This window comes from Pristiophorus japonicus, chromosome X (genome assembly GCF_044704955.1).
Source record: "Pristiophorus japonicus isolate sPriJap1 chromosome X, sPriJap1.hap1, whole genome shotgun sequence".
In the NCBI taxonomy this organism is placed as follows: Eukaryota; Metazoa; Chordata; class Chondrichthyes; family Pristiophoridae; genus Pristiophorus; species Pristiophorus japonicus.
In genome coordinates, this window is record NC_092010.1 from 26,633,314 (window position 1) to 26,649,472 (window position 16,159).

The 16,159-nt window shown below is 44.4% G+C and overlaps 1 protein-coding gene across 3 annotated transcripts in view; it reads right to left on the bottom strand.

Annotated features, from left to right (window-relative positions):
* Nucleotides 1-16,159, bottom strand: part of LOC139240933 (acid-sensing ion channel 1B-like) — a 357,576-nt gene that overhangs the window by 144,471 nt on the left and 196,946 nt on the right. For all 3 annotated transcript variants that reach the window (XR_011588759.1, XM_070869476.1, XM_070869477.1), the window contains exon 2: nt 7,510-7,663. Coding sequence is in view for 2 of the 3 variants with exons in the window: in XM_070869476.1 (XP_070725577.1) it covers nt 7,510-7,663 (154 nt within the window). In the remaining variant the exon portion in view is untranslated. The remainder of the gene's footprint in view (nt 1-7,509; nt 7,664-16,159) is intronic.

Genomic DNA, 16,159 nt, shown 5'->3' on the forward strand with positions numbered 1-16,159 from the left:
GATTTAACACTATCCTTAATTTCCCTTATTAGTCACGGTTGAGCCACCTTCCCCGTTTTATTTTTACTCCAGGCAGGGATGTATAATTGATGAAGTTCATCCATGTGATCTTTAAATGTTTGCCATTGCCTATCCACCTTCAACCCTTTAAGTATCACTCGCCAGTCTATTCTAGCCAAGTCACGTCTCATACCATTGAAGTTACTGCTCCCCAAGTTCAGGACCCAAGTCTCTGAATTAACTGTGTCACTCTCCATCTTAATAAAGAATTCTACCATATTATGGTCACTCTTCCCCAAGGGGCCTCGCACAACAAGATTGTTAATTAGTCCTTTCTCATTACACATCACCCAGCCGAGGATGGCCAGCCCTCTAGTTGGTTCCTCGACATATTGGTCGAGAAAACCATCCCTAATACACTCAAGGAAATCCTCCTCCACCGCATTGCTACCAGTTTGGTTAGCCCAGTCAATATGTAGATTAAAGTCGCCCATGATAACTGCTGTACCTTTATTGCATGCATCCCTAATTTCTTGTTTGATGCTGTCCCAATCCTCATTACTACTGTTTGGTGGTCTGTACACAAGTCCCACTGGCGTTTTCTGCCCTTTGTTATTCCGTAGCTCCACCCATACAGATTCCACATCATCCAAGCTAATGTCCTTCCTTACTATTGCATTAATTTCCTCTTTAACCAGCAATGCCACCCCGCCTCATTTTCCTTTCTGTCTATCCTTCCGAAATGCTGAATACCCCTGGATGTTGAGTTCCCAGCCTTGGTCACCCTGGAACCATGTCTCCGTGATGCCAATTACATCATATCCGTTAACTGCTATCTGCGCAGTTCATTCGTCCACCTTATTTCGAATACTCCTCGCATTGAGGCACAGAGCCTTCAGGCTTGTCTTTTTAACACACTTTGCCCCTTTAGAATTTTGCTGTAATGTTGCCCTTTTTGCCTTTTGTCTTGGGTTTCTCTGCCCTCCAGTTTTACTTTTCTTCTTTCTATCTTTTGCTTCTGCCCCCATTCTACTTCCCTCTGTCTCCCTGCATAGGTTCCCATCCCCCTGCCATATTAGTTTAACTCCTCCCCAACAGCACTGGGAAATACTCCCCCTAGGACATTGATTCCGGTCCTGCCCAGGTGCAGACCGTCCGGTTTGTACTGGTCCCACCTCCCTCAGAACCGGTTCCAATGTCCCAGGAATTTGAATCCCTCCCTTCTGCACCACTCCTCAAGCCACGTATTCATCTGAGCTATCCTGCGATTTCTACTGACTAGCACGTGGCACTGGTAGCAATCCTGGGATTACTACTTTTGAGGTTCTACTTTTTAATTTAGCTCCAAGCTCCCTAAATTCATCTTGTAGGACCTCATCCTGTTTTTTACCTATATCATTGGCACCTATATGCACCATGACAACTGGCTGTTTACCCTCCCCCTTCAAAATGACCTGCACCCGCTCCGAGACATACTTGACCCTTGCACCAGGGAAGCAACATACCATCCTGGAGTCTCGGTTACGGCCGCAGAAACGTCTATCTATTCCCCTTACAACCCAGCGGTTGACCACGAAGCAGAATCTATCGCTCGCAGCAGCCCAGCAGGACTCACCACCCCCAGCAGCTCAGCAAGGCCAGCTGCGCAGCAGGCCAGCGAGGGCCCAACAAACGACTCACCAAAACCAGCATTTGCACCGAGACGATCAACCAGGGAAAGGAAGGCCCCAGATCGACTCACGTTGTAAATAGTTACACTGTTGACTTTGGACGGGGGGGGGCGGCGGGAGTGTTGTTATGTATGTAAACCTGTAATTACCATGTCTAACCACCAGAGGGCTTATCCCCTGGAGCCCCAAGGGATCCCACAATCTCTTGGGAGCACCTGTATATAATGAGGTCTCACAGCCTGGAGAGGCACTCTGAGATCTGTAACAAAGGACTACGGTCACACCTTACTTTGAGCTTGCAGTATCTAGTTTGACTCTTTATTCAGGACATAACACCTCCCTTATCTATTCTCGTAGTTACAATTTGTCAAAATGATTTCCCTTTCATAAATCCGTGTTGACTCTACCCAATCCTATTATTATTTTCCAAGTGCCCTGTTACCACATCCTTCATAATAGATTCTAGCATTTTCCCTACTACTGATTTCAGGATAACTGGTCTGCAATTCCCCGTTTTCTCTCTCCCTCCTTTCTTAAATAGCAGGGTGATATTCGCTATCTTCCAATCTGCAGGAACCATTCTAGAATCTATGGAATTTTGGAAAATGACAACCAATACATCCACTATTTCTATAGCCACCTCTTTCAAAATCCGAGAATGTAGGCCATCAGGTCCAGAGGATTTATCGGTTTTCAGTCCCATTATTTTCTCCAGTGCAATTTTTTTTTACCCAATACTAATTTCTTTCAGTTCCTCATTCTCATCATTACTCACAAGACTCCACCCCCACTTCACTTCATTCTCCTACAATCACTGCACTTCACTCCAAATCATGCGTGACAAATCTTCTAGAATTTTTTGAGGATGTAACTAGTGCAGTGGACAAGGGAGAACCAGTGGATGTGGTGAATTTAGACTTTCAAAAGGCTTTTGACAAGGTCCCACACAAGTGATTAGTGTGCAAAATTAAAGCTCATGGTGGTAATGTACTGACGTGGATATAGAACTGGTTGGCAGACAGGAAGCAAAGAGTAGGAATAAACGGGTCCGTTTCAGAATGGCAGGCAGTGACTAGTGGAGTACCGCAAGGTTCAGTGCTGGGATCCCAGACATTTACAATATAAATTAATGATTTAGACGAAGGAATTGAATGTAATATCTCCAAGTTTGCAGATGACACTAAGCTGGGTGGCAGTGTGCGCTGTGAGGAGGATGCTAAGAGGCTGCAGGGTGACTAGGACAGGTTAGGTGAGTGGGCAAATGCATGGCAGATGCAGTATAATGTAGATAAATGTGAGGTTATCCACTTTGGTGGCAAAAACAGGAAGACAGAATATTATCTGAATGGTGACAGATTAGGAAAAGGGGAGGTGCAACGAGACCTGGGTGTCATGGTACATCAATCATTGAAAGTTGACATGCAGCTACAGCAGGCGGCAAATGTCTTGTGGCCTTCATAGCGAGAGGATTTGAGTATAGGAGCAGGGAGGTCTTACTGCAGTTGTACAGGGCCTTGGTGAGGCTACACCTTGAATATTGTGTACAGTTTTTGTCTCCTAATCTGAGGAAGGACATTCTTGCTATTGACGGAGTGCAACGAAGGTTCACCAGACTGATTCCTGGGATGGCAGGACTGACATATGAAGAAAGACTGGATCGACTAGGCTTATATTCAGTGGAATTTAGAAGAATGAGAGGGGATCTCATCGAAACATATAAACTTCTGACGGGATTGGACAGGTTAGATGCAGGAAGAATGTTCCCAATGTTGGGGAAGTCCAGAACCAAGGGTCACAGTCTAAGGATACGGGGTAAGCCATTTAGGACCGAGATGAGGAGAAACTTCTTCACTCAGAGAGTTGTGAACCTGTGGAATTCTCTATCGCAGAAAGTTGTTGAGGCCAGTTTGTTAGATAAATTCAAAAGGGAGTTAGATATGGCCCTTACGGCTAAAGGGATCAAGGGGTATGGAGAGAAAGCAGGAATGGGGTACTGAAGTTGCATGATCAGCCATGATCATATTGAATGGTGGTGCAGGCTCCAAGGGCCGAATGGTCTACTCCTGCACCTACTTTCTATGTTTCTACTCATACTCACACTTTCATCCTTACTTAACTCGCATCATCAGAAAGATTCAAGTAGACTTGAAAACTGTAAAACCCCTTACCGTCCTCATTCTTTCCCTCCTCCTATATGCTACAGGTCTTTAAAACTTAATTATGACTTCCTGATCGATACTATCTTTTCTTTTGTTCTTTTCTATCATGTTGATGTATTATGGGCCTTTGCTCTCCACTTTGGTTTTGGACATTGGTATATTTTCACTTTTGAAAACAAATGTGTTAAACGCCCCATGTTTTATGCAGAATGTAAGAACCATAAATTGAAGTGGTGCCTTTCCTTCATTTGATACCAAATCATTTTGTGAAACAGGTTTCCTTTAGCATTGAATCAGAAAAGAAAGGATTTGCCATTTAAAAGCACCTCGTCATGTCCTTAAAACATCCTGCACCACTTTACAACCAATGGTTTATTTTTGAAAATGTCAGCCGTGGCTCAGTGGGTAGCACTCTCGCCTCTGAGTCAGAAGGTTGTGGGTTCATGTCTCATTCCAGTGACTTTGAGCATATAAATCTAGGCTGACTCTCCAGTGCAGTGCTGCGGGAGCACTGCACTGTCGGAGGTGCCGTCTTTCGGATGAGATGTTAAACCAAGGCCCTGTCTGCTCTCAGGTGGATGTAAAAGAGCCAATGGCACTATTTCAAAGAAGAGCAGGGGAGTTATCCCTGGTGTCCTGGCCAGCTTCCAGTGGCTGTTTGGTGAAGGTCAGAGAGGGCCCTCCGCTCAGCCCTGGACGGTAAATATTGGGGAAGAGAAGAAAAAGTAAATATATTATCCTCACAGGGACAAATAAAATGATTCCTTTTATCAGGCGATATTTTCCCCTCAGATCCAGCAGTTTCAATGTCTGTGGAAACTCAGTTGGATTGGAGAGGGACAATGTAAAATGGTTATTTTGATAAATGTGTTTGTTAATTTTATTTCAAAGTGAGTATTGACACCACTGTGTCAGCCAATGAATTGGAGGTGGGGCAGGACTCACAGCAAACAGTCTGTTTTATGGCAGAGAGAGTCTATTTACCACAGCAAACAGAGTCCATTTTACAACAGTAAACAGAGGCTATTTTACAGCAGAGTCTATTTACTACAGCAAACATAGTCTATTTACTACAGCAAACAGTCTATTTTACAGCAAAGAGTCTATTTTACCGCAGAGTCTTTTTACTACAGCAGAATCTATTTTACAGCAAACAGAGTCTATTTTACAGGAAACAGAGTCTATTTTACAGCAGAGTCTATTTACTCCAGCAAACAGAATCTATTTTACAGCAGTCAATTTAACAGCAATCAATTTAACAGCAAACAGCGTCTACTTACTATAGCCAACAGCGTCTACTTACTATAGCCAACAGAGTCTATTTTACAGCAAACAGAGTCTATTTTACAGCCAACAGTCTATTTTACAGCCAACATAGTCTATTTTACAGCAAACATTCTATTTTACAGCAAACATTCTATTTTACAGCAAACATTCTATTTTACAGCAAACAGAGTCGACTTTACAACAAACAGAGTCGACTTTACAACAAACAGAGTCGACTTTACAACAAACAGAATCGAATTTACAGGTAACAGTGTATTTTACAGCAAACAGTTTATTTACTACAGCAGTGTCTATTTTACAGCAGAGCCTATTTATGACAGCAAAGAGAGTCTATTTACTACAGCATACAGAGTCTATTTACGACAGCAAAGAGAGTCTATTTACTGCAGCAAAGAGAGTCTATTTACTACAGCAAAGAGAGTCTATTTACGACAGCAAAGAGAGTCTATTTACTGCAGCAAAGAGAGTCTATTTACTACAGCAAAGAGAGTCTATTTACGACAGCAAAGAGAGTCTATTTACTACAGCAAAGAGAGTCTATTTACGACAGCAAAGAGAGTCTATTTACGACAGCAAAGAGAGTCTATTTACGACAGCAAAGAGAGTCTATTTACGACAGCAAAGAGTCTATTTACGACAGCAAAGAGAGTCTATTTACGACAGCAAACTGAGTCTATTTACTACAGCAAACTGAGTCTATTTACTACAGCAAACTGAGTCTATTTACTGCAGCAGAGTCTATTTTTCAGCAGAGTCGACTTAACAGCAAACAGAGTCTATTTTACTGCCAACAGTCTATTTTACAGCAGAGTCTATTTTAGAGCAAAAGAGAGTCTATTTTACAGCCAACAGAGTCTATTTAACAACAAACACAGTCTATTTACTACTGCAAAGAGCCTATTTTACAGCAGAGTCGATTTACTGCAGCAAACAGAGTCTATTTAACAGCAAACAGAGTCTATTTAACAGCAAACAGAGTCTATTTAACAGCAAACAGAGTCTATTTAACAGCAAACGAGTCTATTTTACAGCCAACAGTTTATTTTACAGCAGAGTCTATTTTACAGCCAACAGGGTCTATTTACTACATCAAACAGAGTCTATTTAACAGCATAGAGTCTATTTACTACAGCAGAGTCTATTTTACAGCAGTCTATTTTACAGCAGTCTATTTTACAGCAGTCTATTTTACAGCAGAGTCTATTTACTACAGCAGAGTCTATTTACTACAGCAAACAGAGTCTATTTACTACAGCAAACAGAGTCTATTTCACAACAAACAGAGTCTATTTCACAACAAACAGAATCTATTTCACAGCAAACATAGTCTATTTACTACAGCAAACAGCGTATATTTTTACAGCAAACAGACTATTTACTACAGCACAGTGTATTTACTACAGCAAACAGAATCTATTTACTACAGCAAACAGAGTCGATTGACTACAGCAAACAGAGTCTATTTTACAGCAAAGAGAGTCGATTTACTTCAGCAAACAGAGTCGATTTACTTCAGCAAACAGAGTCTATTTACTACGGCAAACAGAGTCTATTTAACAGCAAACTGAGTCTATTTTACAGCCGAGACTATTTTACAGCAAGCAGAGTCTATTTAACAGCAAACCGAGTCTATTTAACAGCAAACCGAGTCTATTTAACAGCAAACAGTCTTTTTTTACAGCAAACAGAGTCTATATTACAGCCAACAGTCTATTTTACAACAAAGTGTCTATTTACTACAGAGTCTCAACGAACTGCAGCAAACAGAACCAAAAACCGAAACTACAGCAACGTCACCCAATAAGAGCAGGATTATTTCTCCAGAAAAATGCAGTGAGTGGAGGATAGTTGCATAAAACAAATTGTGTGTGTAAAATTCAATCCCAGTCACTTCCAGCAGTGCAGTCTCCAGGCGTGATTGACAGGGGAATTACCCAATCATCTCCATTCTGGCCAGGAATAGTGGTGTCGCTGTATGCAACTATTTTATTTTTGTCCAAATTTGTTATATTAAACACAGCAACATATCGGCTGCGTTAACAAACTTACCATGACCTTAATGTCTCTGCTTCTGACCCCAATGTTTCAGCTACACAGGGGAACACCCTCAGTTTTGCTGTCGTTCAATAAGTACCCAATGATTCAATTCTGATTGACTAATTTCAAATCTGGGTTTTCTCCAACATTCAGTCATAATTTGAAATCAAGTGATATCAAACCAGCATCGCCATTGGCTCATGATACTTTATACTACGTGATTTTCTTTACAGTGTGCGCTAGTGACATCTGATTGCAGTACAATGACACTATATGATAAGACTGAAATAACACTCAGCAACAAGCTCCATTGCATGCAGCTTCGACTACGAACTCCTGGGTCAAGCAGTTGTTACCTGTTTCGCCCCAGACGGGAAGGTATTCATCTTGCTGAATGTCCAACATCAGTTCCAGACCGTTCCCTGTTCCCCCCTTCAATGTAGTCAGTATTGGCTGGTCCTTAGTCTGTCCCGAGTTAAAAGTGTAGCATTTGCCATATCTTGTAAACACCTGCAGCAAACAAAATAGTTCAAGTTAGATATTGGGAAATCAAATAGCCCACAAAAAAATAATTCTGTATCAAAATACAGTCGAACTTCTGAAGTGGAAAGAGTTTGAACCTTTGGTTTTATTAAAAAGGACAATTCCACTCTGACTGCAGGTTACGTTAATACGTTTTACTGCACCAAATGTTCCCTACTTGTCCTCTATATTGGGCGTCTTTATATATTCCATAGAATGCACAGCACATTCGGCCCAACTGGTCCGTGCCGATGTTTAGGTTCAACACCCCTCCTCATCTCACCCTATCAGCATATCCTTCTATTTCTTTCTCCCTCATGCGTTGATCTAGCTTCCTCTTAAATGCATCTATGCTATTCGCCTCAACCGCTCCCTATGGTAGCGAGTTCCACATTCTTACCACTCCCTCATATCTTATTTAAGAGCAGGTGAGTTCTCCCCGGTGTCTTGGCCAATATTTATCTCTCAACCAACATTACCAAAACAGATTATCAGATTATCTGGTCATTATCACATTGCTGTTTATGGGAGCTTGCTGTGTGCAATTGGCTGTTGTGTTTCCCCCACTGGCGATCATTTTCCAATCCTCTCTGGCTTCAGAGGACTGGAGGGCTGCTGATGTGGTACCCTTGTTTAAGAAGGAAGAAAAGGATAGACTGAGTAATTACAAGCCTAACCTCAGTGGTGGGAAAATTATTGGAAAAAATCCTGAAGGACAGGATAAATCTTCACTTAGAAAGACACGAATTAATCAAAGACAATCAGCACGGATTTGTTAAGGGAAGGTCATGTCTGATTAACTTGATTGAATTTTTCGAGGAGGTAACCAAGAGGGTCAATGAAGGCAAAGCGTTTGATGTAGTGCATATGGATTTTAGCAAAGCTTTTGATAAGGTCCCACATGGCAGACTGGTCACAAAAGTAAAAGGCCATGGGACCCAGGGCAAAGTGGCAAGTTGGATCCAAAATTGGCTCAGAGGCAGGAAGCAAAGGGTAATGGTTGATGGATGTTTTTGTGACTGGAAGGATGTTTTCAGTGTGGTTCTGCAGGGCTCAGTACTAGGTCCCTTGCTTTTTGTGGTATACATCAATGATCTAGACTTGAATGTAAGGGGTATGATTTGCAGATGATACTAAAATCGGCTGTGTGGTTGATAATGAAGAAGAAAGCTGCAGACTGCAGGAAGATATCAATCAACTGGTCAGGTGGGCAGAACAATGGCAAATGGAATTTAATCGAGAGAAGTGTGAGGTAATGCATTTGGGGAGGGCTAACAACCCAGGGAATACACAATAAATGGTAGGATACTGAGAAGTGTAGAGGAACCAAGGGACCTTGGAGTTCATGTCCACAGATCCCTGAAGGTAGCAGGCCAGGTAGATAAGCTGGTTAAGAAGGCATACGGAATGCTTGCCTTTATTAGCCGAGGCATAGAATACAAGAGCAGGGGAGGTTCTGCTTGAACTGTATAAAATACTAGTTAGGCCACAGCTGGACTACTGCGTGCAGTTCTGGTCACCGCATTACAGGAAGGACGTGATTGCACTGGAGAGGGTACAGGGGAGATTTAGGAGGATATTGCTGGGAGTGGAGAATTTAAGCTATGAGGACAGATTAGATAGGCTGGATTTGTTTTCATTGGAACAGAGGAGGCTGAGGGGAGACCTCATTGAGGTGTATAAAATTATGAGGGGCCTAGATATAGTGGATAGAAAGGGCCTATTTCCTTAGCAGAGGGGTCAACAACCAGGGGGCATAAATTTTAAGTAATTGGTAGAAGGTTTAGAGGGGATTTGAGGGGAAATGTCTTCACCCAGAGGATGGGTGGGGGTCTGGAACTCACTGCCTGAAAAGGTGGTAATGGCAGAAACCCTCACCACATTTAAAAAGTACTTGGATGTGCACCTGAAGTGCCGTAACTTGCAGGGTTATGGATCTTGAGCTGGAAAGTGGGATTAGGCTGGATAGCCTCTTGTTGGTTGGCACGGACAGGATGGTCAGAAATGGCTTCCTTCCGTGCTGTAAATTTCTATGATTCTATGATACAACAGTGACTGCACTTCAAAAGTACTTCATTGGCTGTAAAGCGCTTTGGGATGGCCTGATGTCGTGACATTCTCAACACTCTCTGGGTAAAGAAATTTCTCCTGAATTCCCTATTGGATTTATTGGTGACTATCTTATATTGATGACCCCTAGTTTTGGACTCCTCCACAAGTACTAATCCACAGGGTCCACCTTTTTGTGCCCCATCAGCTGATTTATACCTGCTAATGGACAAAAAGCTTTGAGCCTTTACTCCATTGGTACCAAATTTGTTTATGGAGCAAAACGATTGTGGGATTGAGCCTTATCCCAAAGTTTGAGGTCCGAGATTACCCAATCATCTCGCATGACACTCGAGTGTAGTTCTGCGGGAGTGCTGCATTGTCTCAGGAGCTCTCTCTCAGATGACTGGCTGGATTTTCCTCTGCGATCCTGCCTGAAATCTGGCAGATTCCAATGAAGTTGGAAAGGGTTGTGGTGGAAATGGAGTCGTTGGGGGGGGGCGGTAATGGGGTGCTCAGCCCCTCCCCACCCACCATGAGTCAGATCGAACCTGCGTCTGCTGCTGCAGCATGACACCAGTTGGTAAAGTGTGCCAACATCAACACCACTAGAGATGGGAGATGGGGGGGGGGGGGGGGCGGATTCTTCTAAGGGGCAATTTGAACATAACTTGGCGGGCGGAAATCCCATTGTGATTGGGAGGAACGCCCGTCTTATACCCTGCTTGATGTTACTCTCCGTTGACTTGAATGGCGAGTGAAATCAGGCGGGGTGCAAAGCCAGCATTGCACCTGATCCAATCAGATTCCTGACGGGCGGGTTAGGTTAAAATTGCCGCTGGATTTCTGCACTTCCATTCAAACTAAAACTAAATGTGCAATCTATGGACAAACATGGTACATGTAGAGTGAAGGTCAAAGGTCTCCTGACCCTGATGTCCTCCTGTGGAACTGGACTGAAACATGAAAATTCCTTCAATTTGACAGTGCATTTATCCCAGACTACAGCGAATCCGATAACCGTTGGATAAAAGGGAAACATAGAAAATAGGTGCACGAGTAGGCCATTCGGCCCTTCTAGCCTGCACCGCCATTCAATGAGTTCATGGCTGAACATGCAACTTCAGTACCCCCTTCCTGCTTTCTCACCATACCCCTTGATCCCCCTAGTAGTAAGGACTACATCTAACTCCCTTTTGAATATATTTAGTGAATTGGCCTCAACAACTTTCTGTGGTAGAGAATTCCACAGGTTCACCACTCTCTGGGTGAAGAAGTTCCTCCTCATCTCGGTCCTAAATGGCTTACCCCTTATCCTTAGACTGTGACCCCTGGTTCTGGACTTCCCCAACATTGGGAACATTCTTCCTGCATCTAACCTGTCTAACCCCGTCAGAATTTTAAACGTTTCTATGAGGTCCCCTCTCATTCTTCTGAACTCCAGTGAATACAAGCCCAGTTGATCCAGTCTTTCTTGATAGGTCAGTCCAGCCATCCCGGGAATCAGTCTGGTGAACCTTCGCTGCACTCCCTCAATAGCAAGAATGTCCTTCCTCAGGTTAGGAGACCAAAACTGTACACAATACTCCAGGTGTGGCCTCACCAAGGCCCTGTACAACTGTAGCAACACCTCCCTGCCCCTGTACTCAAATCCCCTCGCTATGAAGGCCAACATGCCATTTGCTTTCTTAACCGCCTGCTGTACCTGCATCCCAACCTTCAATGACTGATGTACCATGACACCCAGGTCTCTTTGCACCTCTCCTTTTCCTAATCTGTCACCATTCAGATAATAGTCTGTCTCTCTGTTTTTACCACCAAAGTGGATAACCTCACATTTATCCACATTATACTTCATCTGCCATGCATTTGCCCACTCACCTAACCTATCCAAGTCGCTCTGCAGCCTCATAGCATCCTCCTCGCAGCTCACACTGCCACCCAACTTAGTGTCATCCGCAAATTTGGATATACTACATTTAATCCCCTCGTCTAAATCATTAATGTACAGTGTAAACAGCTGGGGCCCCAGCACAGAACCTTGCGGTACCCCACTAGTCACTGCCTGCCATTCTGAAAAGTCCCCATTTACTCCTACTCTTTGCTTCCTGTCTGACAACCAGTTCTCAATCCATGTCAGCACACTACCCCCAATTAGCCTTCTTTAAGTTCTGGACCATGGTCTCTGAATTAACTGTTTCATTCTCCATCCTAATGCAGAATTCCACCATATTATGGTCACTCTTCCCCAAGGGGCCTCGCACAACGAGATTGCTAATTAATCCTCTCTCATTACACAACACCCAGTCTAAGATGGCCTCCCCCCTAGTTGGTTCCTCGACATATTGGTCTAAAAAACCATCCCTTATGCACTTCAGGAAATCCTCCTCCACCGTATTGCTTCCAGTTTGGTTAACCCAATCTATGTGCATATTAAAGTCACCCATTATAACTGCTGCACCTTTATTGCATGCACTCCTAATTTCCTGTTTGATGCCCTCCCCAACATCACTACTACTGTTTGGAGGTCTGTACACAACTCCCACTAACGTTTTTTGCCCTTTGGTGTTCTGCAGCTCTACCCATATAGATTCCACATCATCCAAGCTAATGTCCTTCCTAACTATTGCCTTAATCTCCTCCTTAACCAGCAATGCTACCCCACCTCCTTTTCCTTTTATTCTATCCTTCCTGAATGTTGAATACCCCTGGATGTTGAGTTCCCAGCCCTGATCATCCTGGAGCCACTTCTCCGTAATCCCAATCACATCATATTTGTTAACATCTATTTGCACAGTTAATTCATCCACCTTATTGCGGATACTCCTTGCATTAAGACACAAAGCCGTCAGGCTTGTTTTTTTAACACCCTTTGTCCTTTTAGAATTTTGCTGTACAGTGGCCCTTCCTGTTCTTTGCCTTGGGTTTCTCTGCCCTCCACTTTTCCTCAACTCCTTTCTGTCTTTTGCTTTTGTCTCCTTTTTGTTTCCCTCTGTCTCCCTGCATTGGTTCCCATCCCCCTGCCATATTAGTTTAACTCCTCCCCAACAGCACTAGCAAACACTCCCCCTAGGACATTGGTTCCGGTCCTGCCCAGGTGCAGACCGTCCGGTTTGTACTGGTCCCACCTCCCCCAGAACCGGTTCCAATGCCCCAGGAATTTGAATCCCTCCCTGCTGCACCACTGCTCAAGCCACGTATTCATCTGCGCTATCCTGCGATTCCTACTCTGGAGCTGCTCAACACTTGGAACTGGGGAGTTCCTGTCAAGTATAATTGAGGGAACGTTGTAGCGTGGAGTGTGAGGTTTTGAGAAAGGAGCTGCACGAAAATGATCCCGTTTTGCCACTGTGATCAGAGTTGCCATTTGTTCGCGAGAAAAAAGCAGCACTCCCTGAAGCTTCAAATTTTAATGGAATTTGTATTTATATAGCGCTTTTAATGTACTAATGTACTAAAACGTCCCATGGGCGCTTCATATTCGAGATTATCAAATAATATTTGACACCGAGCCACACAAGAAGATATTAGGACAGGCGGCCAAAAGCTTGGTCAAAGAGGTAAGTTTTAAGGAGCGTCTCGAAGGAGAAGAGAGAGGCGCGGAGAGGTTTAGGGAGGGAATTCCAGAGCTTGGGGCCTCGCAGCTGAAGACACGGCCACCAATGGTGGAGCCATGGAAATCGAAGATGCGGAAGAGGCCAGAATTGGAGGAGAGGAGGAATCTTGGAGGGTTGTAGGGGCTGGAACAGGTTACAGCGATAAGGAGGATGCGAGGGCGTGGAGAGATTTGAAAACAAGGATGATAATTTAAAATCGAGGCGTTGTCATATCTTCTCATAGTGCACTCATTTGAAGTTTCCTGTCCAAATGGGCAAACATTGAAATCCCCATCGTTTGGTGGTGGTGGGGTGGGGGGGGGGGGGCAAGCGGGAGACTCAATGTACACTGTGCAATAAGGACATGCCAAATTAATTGGAAAAATCACTCTTTTTGCATGCTAAGTAAATCACAGAGAGGCAATACTTGCCCAGGCAAATTAAATTAGATGCACTCAAGATTCCTGCCAGTCCCTGTACCTCGAGGACAAGGTACAAGATTAAATGCAATTTTGGTCTCGACTAAAAGGGAAATTAACTTTCAAAAACTGGGTGCACTTGCTACATTCCATCGGCTGTCACACCCCAGTGGTTCATTGAAAATTATTCCAAATGATGATAAATAACACCAAGTGTCACAACTCATCCCACACTATTATCAGTCAGTGGCGCTAAAAAATGGGATCGACAGCACTTTTGATATTAATGCCTCAACCTCAACAACCTCGCTGGTGGCTGTGCATGTAATGAGCAGTCTTGTTATCTATCTCAAACACTTAATTATCCCATTGGTTAAGGCAGGAACTAAAGTGCCCGTGCCCGATAGACACACGATCCATGCCCACTCATCCCAGCAGGATCGATATCGGAGAGAGATTGTTCACGGATGCTTGGCACTTCGCCCCAGCTCCCCAATTGAATGGCCGTCAGGAATCAGAGAGGAACTAGTGTCACAAGGGTGGAAACTGATCGCACCCATTACACTTTCCATCATCATCATCATAGGCAGTCCCTCGGAATCGAGGAAGACTTGCTTCCACTCTTAAAATGAGTCCTGAGGTGGCTGAACAGTCCAATACGAGAACCACAGTCCCTGTCACAGGTGGGACAGATAGTCTTTGAGGGTAAGGGAGGGTGGGACAGGTTTGCCGCACGCTCCTTCCGCCGACTGCGCTTGTTTTCTGCATGCTCTCGGCGATGAGACTTGAGGTGCTCAGCGCCCTCCCGCATGCACTTCCTCCACTTAGTACGATCTTTGGCCAGGGACTCCCAGGTGTCGGTGGGGATGTTGCACTTTTTCAGGGAGGCTTTGAGGGTGTCCCTGTAACGTTTCCTCTGCCCACCTAGAAACAAAGAGGGAGGAGAATGCTACCACCTTTACCCTACACCTGCTTATAGTGTGGTGCGGGCTAAAAGTACCCGAGTTATACTGTCAGCTCTGTATGCCTGCAAATCAAGAGGAAACAGAGCATTGGGCAGGCATACGTAAGTCACGTGCAAACGGTGTTGCAAATCAGCATTGGAATGCAGACAAAATGCTTAAATCATAGAGCCTCCAAGTTCCCCTCCAAATCACACACCATGACTTGGAAATATATCACCGTTCCTTCATCGTCGCTGGGTTGAAATCCTGGAACTCCCTCCCTAACAGCACTGTGGGAGCACCTTCACCACACGGGACTGCAGTAGTTCAAGGCGGTGGCTCACCACCACCTTCTCAAAGGCTATTAGGGGATGGGCAATAAATGCTGGCCTTGCCAGCGATGCTCATGGCTCAGAAATGGAAAAAAAATCTTACAACACAGGAGGCCATTCAGCCCATCATTTCAGCCTGCTCTTGGAAAAAGCTATCCGATTAGTCCAACTCCCCTACTCTTTCCCCATAGCCCGACTAATTTTTCCTTGTCAAGTATTTTTTCCCAATGTATTTTTCCTTGAACTTTCTCCCCTTACCCCATCTCTCCTGAAAGTGTTGGTTCCTACTGGGGTGTGGCTCCAGACAAGATCAGCTCTCTAATACCTCGCCCCAGTGGCTGTACATCATATGTGCACCAGAAGAGCGCGTGTAGCTGTGCTGTTTGACTGCAGGGGCATCACAGGCAAGCCCAATCGTGTTTGCACCCGACCGCCACGTATGTCTTATCCAACAGGGCCGCTGGATAGCGATCAGGAGCAGAAACCTGGTCAGGGCATTGGGGTCATTTGTCTATCCCCAACCAAGATTAGCTAAATCAGCATGACCGGGGTTCAAACATGGGGTTGCCTCCTGGCTTGTAATAGCATTAGATGAAGTAGGGTGGAAGGAGGCTCGTGTGGAGCATGAACACCAGCCTGGGCCAGTTGGGCCAAATGGCCGGTCTCTGTGCTGCACATTCTATGTAATGCTCCCATATCACAGCAGAATTATTTTGAAAGCACATAAGGTCACTGGCGCAATGTTGTCACATCACTAACTGCATCACTGTGTGCCTCGGTTTCATGCAGCTGGTCAGAGCGTCCTGTTATGTTACAGGCCAATGCACCTTTAGTGCAAATATATGCATGAATACCTGTGCACTCATTGTAAGTGGTTACTGCTGCGGGGAATTCTAGTTACTTTAAAGTGCTTTTACTCCGTTAAGCATGCAGTACAAACGAGCTTGCCAATACTTTGTTCCGCTTCGAACACAGATCTCAAAATAGCGTGAGGCTTTCTTCAGAAACCCATTGAAATGAATAGCTGGAATGTGCCCGACATGGAAGTTGACAGTGCTGTTGGCTTGAAAAGCTTTTCCTCATTAAGTGGTACTTACTTTGGCACAGGTTTGTTTCAACATCAAAATCTCTTCTTCAGATCTTG